Here is a 14,531-nt window from a genome sequence, read left to right on the forward strand (position 1 = left end):
GTCTGTTGTCCTTAGCCCCCCCCCTCTCTACCAGACTGCCACATGTGATCAGCCGTATGGGCTCCAGCGAGGTGGTGGACGTCAACCTGTTCTGCCTGGTGGCCATGGACTTCTACCGGCACCAGATCGACGAGGAGCTCGACCGCAGGGCCTTCCAGTCCGTGTTCGAGACCGTGGCCTCGCCGGGGAGCCCCTACCACCAGCTGCTGGGCTGCCTGCAGTCCATCCACCAGGACACGTCCCTCTGAGGGGGGGGGGGGGAACATGGAGGCAGACGGAGAGAGGCGGGGGGCAACGGAGCACGGGGAGAAAAGTGGATTAGAGTGGGAAATGTGGTAGGGCGAGAAATGAGATCTCCATTTACTCCTCCCCATTATAGCTGGAGGGGAATGTTTCATTAGAAAGGTCTGCTGTAGCCCGTTCCCTCCTGAAATGAGAACTACTGATGAATTCAGTAGAGCAAGCAGAAAGAAAAACAAAAAGTAGCTCAACGTTGTGGACAAAATGTCTAAACCGTTCACCTAGATGAAGGACACCGGCTGCAAATCCTTCAAACTGTGGTTCCACCTACAACCACACCCCCCCACCCACAGACCATTCCTCCGAACGACGGCACCTTGAACACCTCCTCCCACCCAGCACCTTGATTAAAAAAAAATAACATTAATCAAACACAGAGATTGGATTAGTTTATTTTCCTGTGAGGACTTGCTTGAGTATTGTGATGTCAGTAAAGTCAAATAGAAGAAAAAGAAAATTAGAAAATGCATAGTATTTACTATATTTAAAGTTTCAATGCATCTATTTTTCAGTGCGTTTAGTAAAGAGTGCTTAAGGTCGGGTTAGGACAATGGGCTGACACAAATGCCTGCATAATGTTGTTGATAATTATAATCTCTAAAGACCTTTTTTATATTTATGTTACTCTGGGTCATTCTCTGACACACCCGAGTTGAATAGTAAATCTTTTATGTGTAAGAATGATCACTAATAGCCATATCATTTTTTTTCTTTCTCCAGTGACGAGAAAATGGATGTTATTTTGTCAAAGGACATTTCTGTATCTGTGCAGGCATTCTGGATGTTATAAAGAACTACAGGTAAAAACCTCTCACTCTTTTGAGTTTTCCAAATTCTACATATTTGTAGCCCTTTCACAACACTAAAGAGGGTGGGAAATACCAAGCAAAAAATACCAAAATTGCAGTGATGTCTAATTGTTTCAACCAGTAGCATGCGGGGAAAGTATTTCCTCCTATGACTTTTATCATATTGCTAAAGTCCGTGTTTTTTCATTCGTTATTTTTCAAGTCTTGTGTGCTCCCCATGCACCTGAATGATTCCACCTGTCCATTTCCTGTACTCTTTTAATTCTCAGGATGTAAGATGTGACTTTTAATGTTGTACTAAGACTGGAAGTGATTTGCAGTCTTTAAATGGATTTACATTTGTATCTTGTAAAAAAAATATATATTGTAAAGTAGTATGAAAGCCATGGTGCATGATGAAGTAAGATCTGTGTTAAGAGGAGAGATGTTTAAAATAGACGGTAAGATAATGTGAATGTTTTTCTGTCTTAACACATATTCATGATGAGAAAATCACTCGGCAGAAAGTATTTTATTGAAGACTTGACCTCGAGTTGCCTGGGGAGCGTTACTCTGTACATACACTTGCCTTAGATAAAGACTGAATATATGTATGTCCTGTACACTGAAAGCTTGAAAGCATGCTTAGCGTTAATGCTAATTTTCTTGCATAGTCCTTAATACTGTATTCCCGCAGAGGGTATGGTTGCCATGAGTGGAAGAGATGTGACGCAATCCAAAGGGAGCCTTGTAACCTTAGCGATCAACCGCAGCTTTGACAAATCAACAGATGAGAAAGTGTAGCCTAGCGATGCCACGGTGACGGCGGGAGCTTTTCTGTTTTTGTGTTGAATTTTAAATATTTCACTCATCGTTGTGCAGAATATTAAATACACCAAGCACTTACACTTGGACTAACTCATGTTTGTTAGGTGCTTTCTTGATATGCAACAGTACATACGAATGATTTGTTTGCTAAATATGTTGCCACTTTCAAGCAAGGTGACTGACTTCCTTTTGGTCATCATCCTCCCAATCAGAGCAGACTGGGCTCTGGTTTCAGACAGAGGGTGAAAAGAGTTGCTCCACCAACATTCAAACATGTAAACATGTCACAAATACAAATATAAACCTGAAAATGAGCATAGTAGGGCCTCTTTAATATAATATATCCACACAATAAATGACTCTGCAGCTGTCGTTAAAATTCCATTGTGAGGCCTCCCTGAAGTAGATTAGACGAGCATAATGATTCCTGTTTCAGTTCAAGTCTGTTTGTGTGGGGGAAGAAAACCGACGATAATAGAAAACCTGTTTTCCTGCGCTACTTAAAGGAAATTATCCAAAGCAGAATGTTCTTTTCATCTTGTCTTTTAGTATCTTCTCAAGAGCAAAAGACTGACAGGGGACCCCTGCAGGGGGTAATAGGATTACCCAGAAATCTTTTGTGGTTTTGGGGAGGTGGGCGTGGAGGTCGTGGACAAAGGTCATGTTCAACGGATTTAACATGCTTCCCTTTTAAAGGCTTTATTTTCCTTCCACAAGAATCGGCAAATTGGAAAAAATAGTTTTTGTTCTGATTAAAAAGCTGAGAATCTCTGTTACATTTTCTCTGCCAAGTTCATCCATTCTCCATAATGTCATGCGTTTAGCATGTTGGTGCTTGGCTTTTCAAAAAGACCTCCTTTGTTCCCCCGTTTTAAAATATACAGTTTGGCTACTGACTAGCCACAACTGATTCATACAATGATTCTAAAAGGTGGTAAAAGGACTGCAGATTGTGTCATCCCCCTCTAGTTTCTTGAGCTTCAAGCCTCCTTTACATCTTTTTTTTTTTTACAAAAGCCTGTAAAAAAAAAAAAAAAAAAGATTATGTATTTCTGTTTATTTTAATATTTTAAACATATTGATCACTGCATATGGTCTGTTGTAGAAATGAATAAATTATTTAAAGATGTTGAACTTGTAAGATGTTTGTGAGAGTTGTGGCAGGTCAATCGAACGTGTATGCAGATTCATCTTTTGCAAACATGACTGATGGAAAACCGGATCCACTGTGTGTCTAACTTTATTAACCTGTCAGGAGATTACCTCTAATGGTCTGCTGCGCTGTGTCTTGTCTTCCTCTTAGTTATTAGCCAGGCAGGAAACAAAAAGTCAAGAAAAAAATACATGATTTACCAGCATATTCTTATTTTACGGTTCATATTTATGCAGCATATTTCATTTGACGCCTGTTATTATTAGACCTTCACTGACCTCTTGACACGATCACGTTATCACATTTTCACAATTTCCTTTTCTCAGCCCTTTAATTCCCTTTTATAGACACCACAGTATAAAACATATGTTGCTCTTGTTTTACAGCACCCATTAAGATGGGTGGTTCATGATTAAAAGGTATTAACAGGATTAGCAGACAGCTGCCATATGGTTCATGAAATCTCGATGGCACAGGTTTTAAGCAACTGCACATGGCTTTTTATGGCTGAACCTTATAACGGGTTTTATCATGTCATCTATATGAGCTGCACTAAAAGCAACACTTTGCACTTTATTTACAAAACTGAACAATCACATAAAGCTGGAGGGGTTACAAATAACGAAGACGAAGAAAATCCTGTCCCAAAGAATGACTTAAAAAATTATAATACTTTAAATAAGGGTTGCAGCAAATGTTTTAAATTGACCAATCCTATGATTATTTTCTATATTAATTGATGGTGTTGTGTAAGAAATCAGAAAGTGGTTAATATCCATTCCAGTTTTTTTAAATCCCAAACTCAAAAACCCAAAGATATTTATTTTATGAGTTAAAACAGAGAAATATTTGTATTCCGTAGGCTGGAAACAATATTGTATGCAGCTTCTGTATGAGAAATGATATGTAACAACATACTAATTACCAAAAGTAATTGACGATTCTTAGTTGTTAAGATAATTGATAAGTTGACTCATCATTGCAGCTCCACTAACAATTGCAACAAAAAAGAAAACGGAAAAAAAAGAACCAAGGGTTGTGTGTGTGCTCTAATCTGCTGTCTTTGTGGTATGAAACAGTTATGCAGGTACACAATAAAAACACACTTTGAAGTTCGACCTCAGAAATGCAGATGTCTTTCTGAAGTAGGTTTATTTAGTTGAATCCACTGTTTCACTTTGAAGTGTAGGGTGGGGCTGCTCTGTGCCACATTGTGTTGATGTTTTTCAATAGTCTGTGTGTAGTTAATGGGCTTTGAGATGTATTTTCTTCATCATGTTTGAAGTCCCCCCTCTGACCACCACCACCCCCCTCCGCTGCCCTCTCTAAACACACCTCCCTCTCCTGCCGGCCTCCTCCTCCTCCTCCTCCTCTAAGGCTACTTCGCCAGATGGTGCAGCCTTTTCTTTTGTTTACCCATCGTCCCTGAGTTTACCTTACTAACCCTTAGCTACTAAACTATGGAAACTGCCCAAACATCATCAGCACCGGACACCGACAAGTAAGTCACTTTTATTCTCCCGCTGAGGGGCCCCGCTACAGCGAACCCATTAAAAACGGGTTTGCATCCACCTTTTACTTTGCTATACCAGCTTTACAACTCAGACGTATTGTGTCCAGCTGTTATCGTTTGCTTTCTTGCTATGTGATGCTAAAATGCAAATCGATATATGCACCCTGTTTTCCAAGAATACTCTCATAATTACAAAAGCAGACTAAGTTTGTCGCTGACGTTCTGCTGAGTTTTGACACCTGTAGAATATGCTACTGTAGTTACTTTTATCTGTGATTTCTCAAACTAACTTTTATTCAAGTTATCCCACATAACTGTTCTCTGCGTGACTGACAACTCGGAAAACCAATGACAGGATGTAAAAGTCTGTGTACAGCACCGTTACCGTAGTTACAGACCGACATTCCAAAGAACTGGAAATCAGGGGGCGGGACTACAGGTTAAGCACGGGTGGGTGCACTTTTGAACAGCGAGTCACGGCAAGAAACTTTTTATGGTAACTTTCGTGAATTGACAGAGAGAACGCATGCACTCCTGAGTGTAAAGTGACACACACACAGTTGTTAGTTTCGTTCAAAAGCAAGCATTGCAACCCGTTCTAACGTGAAGCTTTACTAGCATGTGCAGCTAAGCTAACAGTAACGCGTCAGCTAATCTCAGCTAACGGTAACTCTTTCTTTACTGATTTTTAGACATTGTTCCCGACTATTTGTGAACAAACGGTCGTTAAACTCAAACGAAAGCCACAGGCAATGTTGATAACAAGCCAAATTAAAAGTTACCATGTAGTTCCAGTTGTGGTCAGGGTCTGTTTAATTTACCTGCATGCCTGCCAGGTGTGTAAACGCCTCTGGTTTAAAAAGATTACTTCCCATTGGACAGAGCTGCTCTGACTCCACCCTGTAGCCTACAGGTGTGGCTGTGTGTTCAACCCCTTCATCTTATTAATATACCATAATAACTGTCAACATTGCCATTAATGACAGTATAATGCTTTCATTTGACATTTTGGACTGTTTTAATAACTGTAATGAGCTCTTAAGCTGCCACATAGACCAGATAGAGGGCATGTTTGATCTGTGATATGGAAGCATCATGGGAACTAAGATGTATGCATGTTAAAGGGGAAAAACGCCCTTATTAAGCATTCCATCTTTTATATCTATGGCCTAGGAGAATTCTGTTCATATTTGTGAACATGACCTACCCTTCTCAATGTAAGCTTAAACTTGGTGTCATGAATTGTATCTACCGGGGCTGCTCCATCGACAATGAATAGGAGACTGATTATGTGGAGTCACAGAATCTTTTTCTTTTTCTTTTTTATCCCAAATTGAGCTCTATTGTATATTTCTGCTACAGAAAACGTCTCCATACAATTCCCTGGGTGCTCTCAGTGTCATCTGTAACATATTTTCCAAATCATTGTCAATGGAGCCGTTCCAGGTTTTATACTGTACATGAATTTTCACACATTTTACTTCAATCATTCTAGTTTTTGGACTGCCTGCAATCATAGGAATAACATTTATGAATTTTGAATATGGGAGTAAAAGGTGCTCATGGCTGACTTGATTCTGTTCTGTTGTGCTGCAGGTAAATGAGTCTATGAATTGGGAGGAATAGTGACACCAGGATGGGAATGCTACAGTAGCAAGGCCGTGCCACAACTGAGGACGAAACTTTCACCCGTCTGCTGCATTTAGTACAGCTGCTAATTTGTTCTCGCCAGCAGAGCAGTTTGAAAGGAAGACTCATTGGATAATGCCCTGCGTTGGTACTTGAGCATAGCCTAGGGATGTATAATGACTAATTAAAACGTAGGCCTACTAATTCAATGGACAAGAGGAAGTTCCCTGGCACAATGTTCAGGCAAGGGGATGCGTCATCAAAAAGACGCCCGGTTGGTGGAAGTGCACCGCCTTCCTCCTCTATGCAGCAGGGTCGTATCCGGGCCGTGGAGGTGGCGAGAGGAAGAACTGGGTACGGCTTTACACTGACAGGTCAAAGTCCATGTATCCTCAGCTGCATCCTGAAGGGGAGTCCAGCAGACTATGTAGGGTTGCGTTCAGGAGACCACATCCTGTCTGTCAATGACATCAACGTCTCCATGGCATCGCATGAAGATGTCGTCAAACTCATCGGGCGCTGCACCGGTGTCCTGAAGCTGGTGATCGCTGAGGGAGAACGTCAGAGGCGTCACCATCACCACCACCAACGCACCGCTGGAAGTCGTCACCATAGCAGCAACACAATGGCAGCATCTTACCTGGACTCGTGCTCAAGTGATGATGAGTTGGATGCCTTCTATGACAATGGTGTTAACAACAACAACAACAGCAAGTCAGGCTGTGGAGCCCGTGGGGGTTGGTACAAACCCAAAATGGATTCTAAGCAGCTGGGCATCAACAGGGCGGAGAAGGTTGTGGCGGAGCTGCAGTCTGGAGGGATTTTCAACATGATCTTTGAGAACTCCAGCCAGTCCTCCAGCAGCTCCGACAAGGACAGACCCAGGGCCAGCTCGTCGTCAAAGCCACGTCCGATCTCTGATCCAGAGTTGCCTTCGTATCAGAACACCTCCCGTTCCCAGAGCAACCCCAACCTGCTCTCCGAGGAGGAGATGGCCCAAGTTCTGAATGACGACTCTGTCTTTCTGGATGCTGATTTCCGCCATCTCCACCTTCAACACCACGAGGAAGAGCAAGATTTAGATGTAGGAGATGGGGGCGACTTTAGCCTAGAGCCCAGCGAGGGCATTCTCAATGTGGGCATGATCGTTGGGTACCTGGGCTCCATTGAGCTGGCCTCCATAGGGGCGAGCTTGGAGAGTGACAGCCTGCAGGCCATCAGATGCAGCATGAGGCGCCTCCGGGCTGAGCAGAAGATCCATTCACTGGTCCTCATGAAGGTGAAAATGTATCTTTTGTTAACCATCTGATGATATATTTCTTATTCAGTTATTAAGATACTCAAATAGGCAAAGATATGATAATACTCATTTAAAAAGAAGTTCCACAATTCCATAATTAAAGTTAAGGATCTGCTATGGGTGCCTTTTAACATTTCTCAGGAATATTTTTACTAGGGACCATTTATGAGTGTTGCATAGCGTTGTTGAAACTTTGGCTTTTACTGTCATAATACAGCACATTTGCACTTCAGTTACTATAGTTACATTTCACTCGCATCTTCCTCCTTCAATGTTACCTGACAGCTTTATTGTCAGTGCTTACTATCTTCTACCAAATAAAAGACAAGAAAAAAAAGCAAAACTGACAGAAGATGTGAATGGTTTTCTAATAGAATAGTATATTACAAATGTTTTAAATATAATTTGTATTATATTATTTACATTTTAAATATCCAGCTATTTATTCATACTCTGATACATATCCTCTAAAATGGTTACTAGCAAGCTTCTAGTAACACATCAGGGAACACTTATGTAGCTAAGGGCCAATGGCATTCTAAGAAAATCCTTGTTTTATACAACACAGTTATTTAAGGCTACTTAGCCTAAGTGGTTTTGTCCTTACGAGGCACTTGAAAAGTAATTTTCTAGGATTATTGTATGTCAGCAGTATAAACAGTATATATAAACTGTTATTGTCTCCTCCTTGTCTGATATTGTAACGTGTTAACTGTGTCCCACCAGGTCATGCACGACAGTGTGCGTCTGTGCAGTGACAGAGGTCATGTTCTGGCCACCTACCCTGCAGAGAAACTGGCCTTCAGCGCCTGTTGTCCTGACGACCGCAGATTCTTCGGACTGGTCACGATGCAGGCCACTGATGACCACGACGAGTTTCATTTCAGCTGTGGACGAGATGAAGAGGGCAGTTTGAGGACTTCCTGTCACGTGTTCATCGTGGACCCAGACCTCTGTCAACACCAGGTAACGTGATGAGATACAATAAGGGTTACAAATCACTCTCACTGTAAAAGGAGATGACATCATTTTATCATAAAAATATAAAAGAGAACATATCATATTGGCTTTACAGATAAATATACACAAGCCATTCCTTATAATAAGCTCCTATAAAAGCTTATATAAACAAGTTTGATTTGTAACATTATATAGGTGTTTTTTAAGAGTTAATAAATACTCGCATTCACTTTTTTTTAGACCTCATAAGTTCTTCATAAGGGAGAAAAATACTATAAAAAGGGCGTTTTACTTCTGTTATTTTTTTGTAGCTGTGCAAATACAATACTATTTCTAAATACCTCATAAAGTGGAATATGAATATACATTTTCAACAAACTTGCCCAACTTCTCAAAGGCAGCAGTGTTGCATGTAATCGCATCATAACATTTATTTAAATAAGTACAATCTAAAATGCCAAATTATGATTTAAATAAGGACAAATCTGTTCATAAATAAGAAACTACATTTTAAGCCTTTTGTTTCTTGAGATTTCTACAGACACCTAAAGTTACTTTAAATGTGGGTCACTGAGGCTAATCAGCCAGACATATACTAACAACCAAATATATGTATGAATTTAAAATCAGCTATCAACAATTCAAACATGCTCATATTTTGTCACTGAGAAAAGGGGACTGCATTGTAGAAAACGTCTGCCTCTCTGTCGTCTCCTCAGGTGCATTCAGGTGTATCGAGGAGGTTCGGCTTTGAGTGCACCCCGGACCCCGACACAGGGGGCTGCCTGGAGTTCCCGCCCAGCTCTCAGCCTCTCCTCCAGTTCGTCTCAGTCCTCTATCGGGACATGGGGGACAACATTGAGGGGGTCCGCGCCCGGGCCTTCCATGACCCAGACAACGACGCCCAGCAGAACCACAGCACCAGCAGCAACAGCGACAGCGGCATCGGAAACTTTCTACCTGAGGAGAAGAGCAACAGAGTGCTGTTAGTGGACCTCGGGGGTCCTCCGAACCACAACCACATCTCCGGGCCACGCCACTGGGACAGCCCTCCTTCATCCCAGCAGGCCTGGAGCCCCACCCTCGGGGCCTCGGCGCCTCTCCCACCTCCGCCTCCTCCGCCAGCTCTGAGAAACGGTCACTACCGCCACGATCCACACCTGGCTGACCTCCCTCACCCTCTCCCCTTAGCTCACCCCGATGTCCCCGGCCGGCATTCTCGAGGAGTCAACCCAAACCACAACTCACAGGGGAAGAGAGGAGGAGCTGTGGGAGGGGAGAAGAGAGGGGGTGGAGGAGCAGGGGTGGAGCCCCAGCGCTGGCTGCCAGTCCATGTGCTGAGAGACTGGCGGCAGCAGCACCACCACAGCCAGCTCCAGGGCCTGAGCAGCGACCAGGAGTCCTACGCCGAGTCCACCGACGGATGGTCCTCAGCCAACTGCAGCACCCTGCCCCCACCCATGAATAAGATCCCGGCCGACCGTTACCGGGCCCCGCTGGCCCCCGGAGACAACCTGCCAGCACCTGGAGGGAGCCAGCCTCCCCCTCCCTCTCATCCCCTCTCCCACACTCACCGGCTGGCTGCTCAGAAAGAAGAGTGGGCGAAGAAGCTGTTTGGAGACCGGGAGAGAGGGGGAGCAGAAAGAGAGAAGAAACGAGGGAACACAAAGGAGGGAGACAAAAAGGTATGTTTTTTATCAAGTTAAGCCGATTAGTAAAACCCTTTATTTTCCTGCTGATCAAGTATTTTATTCATTCTTATTTTCATTTCATTTTTCATTTAATCGTTTATTTGGCAGGGACAATGCACATTAATGAACACTTAAAACAAAAAAATGCGTCAAGTGTAAATATGCCGGATTTGAGCTTGGAGCTAGTTTCCATCCGCAGTCCCTCACATGACTTCTAACAACATGTTATCCCAATACATACAGTGGTCTGTCTTTCTACAATGCTGCATTCAGTACCGCTTTACCAGTTTGTTGGCTTTGGGCTTTTTGGAAGAGTTGTGTTAAAACTGACCATGAGATGAGAATCCAGGCAGCAGGTAGCCTCCCCCATCACACTTGCTGTGGAAAGTTACTCTGACTCCTGTGTGTCCAGGACTACGGTTTATTGAGGCCATAAATCCATCTGTGTTCGTCCCACTGCCCTCCATCGCACACTCTCACCCGCTCCTCTTCAGAGCCTCAGCTTTAACTCTATCAGTCCTAGAGAGAGTTTCACTCGGATATTCAAACCTTTTGGTGGTTTCGTTGCGATGTACCTTGTAGTGCCCCAGAAAAACATCCTGAATAATGCGATCACCTCACTTGGCTTTCTCCCCAGACTTGCTACACATGGATTGATAAGTTATTTATCCCCACTGCTCCAGTATCAGATCATGAATTATGTACAAGCCTGACATCTGCTTCACCTGAAAACCACCTGTTTCCCACCGTAATGAGACGCAACAGCAGAGCAGGCTTTAGACTGGCTCAATAAAGTATTTGTTTGAACTGGTTTTAGCCTTTATTTGCTGACAGATTCATTTTAAGTAATCAAATCTTCATGGTTACATACATTGTGACTAACGGTGAAATTAAGATAAGAGCTGCAACGATTAATCTGCTATTTCATCAGCTGATCAAATGAAAAATAATTGCCAACTATTCTGAAAATGAGTGGATATTAAGCCATTTTTTACAGCAAAAATGTCAGAAAAGGCTTTTATCAGACTCCCATAAATTGAGATGGCCTGACTTGTATGTTCTACAATTATTATGAATGAATCTAGAAAATAATCAGCAGATTAATCGATGAATATTTGTATTTTGCAAATTAAGATAAATCTATAGTAAGTAAAAGAAGCAGAATTCCTTTTTTTCGTCCCACAGTGTGGACATTTCAAATAAAGAGGCAAGCACAAGTTAATGAATAAAAGTAGTACAAAAGTATCTTGAATAAAGGAAATACTATTCGCTGTAACAGGCTGCCACTCAAAATACATTGCAAATACATTGGCTGCATTTTATTTGTGAGAACATACAGTGCACTATTGACTGTATGTTGTTTCCAGACAATAGAGAGGAAGAGATACAGAGCCAGAAATATCAAGCGGATATATCTACATTTCTGAATCCAAACCAAGGAGAGACTTGCGTTTCCTTGATAGTGAAGGAGGCTTGTGCTTCTCCACGAGTATTGTTGGACAGACAGGTTCCCAGGGACCCCCAGGGGACAATCAGAGGAAGTGGACCGGGCCGGGGTGGAGGCTGACAGTGACAGGAAGGTGGATGTTAACCTCTCTCAACAATGCCCTCTGACTATAGACTCAGGACTTTGGAGTTAGTATTCCTTCTGTCTTTACGTAGAGCTAACACTGCGGCAGTAGCTCAGTGTGTGTGAACTTGGCTTGGGCACTATAGAGTTGCCGGTTCAAGTCCTGATCGGATCAAAGTACAGAGTGGACTAGTAGCTGGAGAGGTTACATACATTACATCTAAAGAGACTTACAATAACTTCAATACATTAGACATACTTTTTTTTGGGGGGGGGGGGGGGGGGGATTCGGGGTTAAGTACCTTCCACAAGGCTGGGGATCGAACCACTGACCCTCTGATTGGTAGGCGCCAAATTACCCCCCTCAGCCACAACTGTTTCAGTTCACCTCGTTCTGTGGGATCCAAGACATTAAACCCCTCCAGTTTCTTCCCTAAAGAGAGTACAGTATGTACTCACTTATACTCATACTGAATAGAGTTCCTCTTCTTCTAACAGATGATGTTGTGTTCGCCACATGGTGGCACTGTTCCGCTATCTAAACCTCCATCAGCCTTCTGCACTTTCCTGACCTCCATGGGAAACTCATTTAGAATATAAAACATAAACAAATAAAATAATATTTTCATCTTGACTATGCCTTTGAGCCTTCAGTTCATCCATCCACACAGGTTTTTGATCTACTTACATGACAAAATTGGTCAATTTGAGCAACTTATTGTGGATTTAATGTCGGAAAATATTAAATAAGGAAAACATCAAAACAGACTGAGTTGAATCCTTGCTCTTGAAATGTGATACAGTAATGGTTTTCCACCACACATTGTAGAATTAAAGAGATAATAATTAAATGATGTCGTCTGAGCACCACCCAAAACAACCCAAATACTGTCAAATATTGGATCTCAGCGTCTCTTATTAAACCTTTTGTTTACCTGCCATTACAAATAAGTACTTGTTTCAAACTGACCAGTTTAAACTTAAGATCTAGTGAGAGTGTTTGCGTCATAATAACGTTCGAGTGTTCAACCCTGTGTTATCTGACACACACACACACACACACACACACACACACACACACACACACACACACACACACACACACAGATGCCTCAGTATCCAGGCAACGCGGCCGGTCATCTCCTGATGAAACACTTAGACCTGCTCCTGATCAGCAGTCAGATTCAACATGTGTCACAGCAAAGCCTCTGGAGCCTGTCAGCCTGGATTAATTACTTTTCAGTCAGCTGGGATCCACGGTTATCCACCCTCCTGCAGTATAAGGACATCTGCTTAATTTGTGAGAGCAGAAAGGAGCTGAATTGTTCTGTTGTCCTCTAAAGACGGAGGGACAGCTGTTAAAAGGCTAATTGTAGACTTGGGAAAGCAACGCAAGACTCTCTTGGGTAAACTCTCTGGTTTACAGCACTTTGCAATGTGGTTACATCACTGTCAGATGGATTCAGACAATAAATCTTGATGACCCATGGAGTAATTTTCTCATGTGCTCATTTAAGGCAGCGGTTTATGGCTTTATTTAACCACTGGCCAGATTTTATTCCAGTTTGTGGGTTTGCACTGCAGTAGTTCTTACAAAACTGCGGTACTATCTTTAATCAGAAACCAGTTAATTGCCAAGTAGGTTTACACATATAGGGATGTGGTGTGTGTGATGGTGCCAATATAATCACAGTAAAAGGATTTCAGTTGTAAAAAAGGCAAATATAGAGCAGTTCAAAGGGGCCCTATTATGCTTTTTGTGGTTTCCCCTTTACTGTAGTGTGTTATATAGGTGTATGTGCATGAAAATGTTAAAATCCCAAAGTTCCCTCCAGGGGAAGTTTCTCTCCCACATACTGGCTGCCTGAAATGCCTCCATTGGACTCCTTTGTTTACTTTTGCAGCATAGTGACATCCCTACGTAACAATCCAGCTTCTATCGTCTAGCGCTCCAACACTTTGTACGTGATAGGCTAAGGGGCAGGACATCTCAAAGCTGTTGACCAATCACAACAAAGCAAGTCAGCTAACCAATCAGCACAGACTGGGCTTTTGTTTCAGACAGAGGGTGAAAAGAGGTGGTGCTGCAGCACTTTTAAGCACATTTTCATTTTTCAATAATGAACCCGGAACTTAGCATAAAAGCTACATAAAAAAAAAGGAAAATGTTCAAATTTAAATTAACAAAAAAATAAGAATATAAGTAAGTAGTACAGCATACCAGTATTTCAGTGGAAAAGCTGTGCAGTAACCTGTGTGTGTGTGTGTGTGTGTGTGTGTGTGTGTGTGTGTGTGTGTGTGTGTGTGTGTGTGTGTGTGTGTGTGTGTGTGTGTGTGTGTGTGTGTGTGTGTGTGTGTGTGTGTGTGTGTGTGTGTGTGTGTGTGTGTGTGTGTGTGTGTGTATTATTGTGCTCTGAATGTGGCCACAGGGTTGGCTAAAGTATTATCTGGAACTGTAGGCAAAATAACAAGACTGTACATGCCTGCACATAACATGTGGAATTTAACATTTGAGTGGAAAAAGAAACCCATCATGAATGGACATGCATGTGTAACAGAGGAATGCTTCTGCTCAAACCGCTACATGTAAACACCCATGTAATACTGTCTCCATGTTGAGTTGTGTCTTTATACAAATGACACTTAAACATTTACATTTCAATAACACACACACACACACACACACACACACACACACACACACACACACACACACACACACACACACACACACACACACACACACACACACACACACACCCATATAAGCTTCAGTCATCATTAAAACGTGTTTGGATA

The 14,531-nt window shown here is 42.4% G+C and overlaps 2 protein-coding genes across 2 annotated transcripts in view; both read left to right on the forward strand.

Moving 5' to 3' along the window:
* The window catches only part of htt (huntingtin), a 46,765-nt gene extending 44,753 nt beyond the window's left edge, over positions 1-2,012 (forward strand). The window contains 1 exon segment of the mRNA XM_034129138.1: positions 35-2,012. Coding sequence (XP_033985029.1) covers positions 35-248 — 214 coding nt within the window. The 3' untranslated portion in view covers positions 249-2,012.
* Positions 2,013-4,487: 2,475 nt separating this feature from the next.
* rgs12b (regulator of G protein signaling 12b) overlaps positions 4,488-14,531 on the forward strand; it is a 48,990-nt gene continuing 38,946 nt past the window's right edge. Inside the window, 4 exon segments of the mRNA XM_034130530.1 lie at positions 4,488-4,570; positions 6,179-7,490; positions 8,238-8,477; positions 9,191-10,156. Coding sequence (XP_033986421.1) covers positions 6,420-7,490; positions 8,238-8,477; positions 9,191-10,156 — 2,277 coding nt within the window. The 5' untranslated portion in view covers positions 4,488-4,570; positions 6,179-6,419.

Source organism: Trematomus bernacchii, unplaced genomic scaffold, assembly GCF_902827165.1.
Source record: "Trematomus bernacchii unplaced genomic scaffold, fTreBer1.1, whole genome shotgun sequence".
Taxonomy (NCBI): domain Eukaryota; kingdom Metazoa; phylum Chordata; class Actinopteri; order Perciformes; family Nototheniidae; genus Trematomus; species Trematomus bernacchii.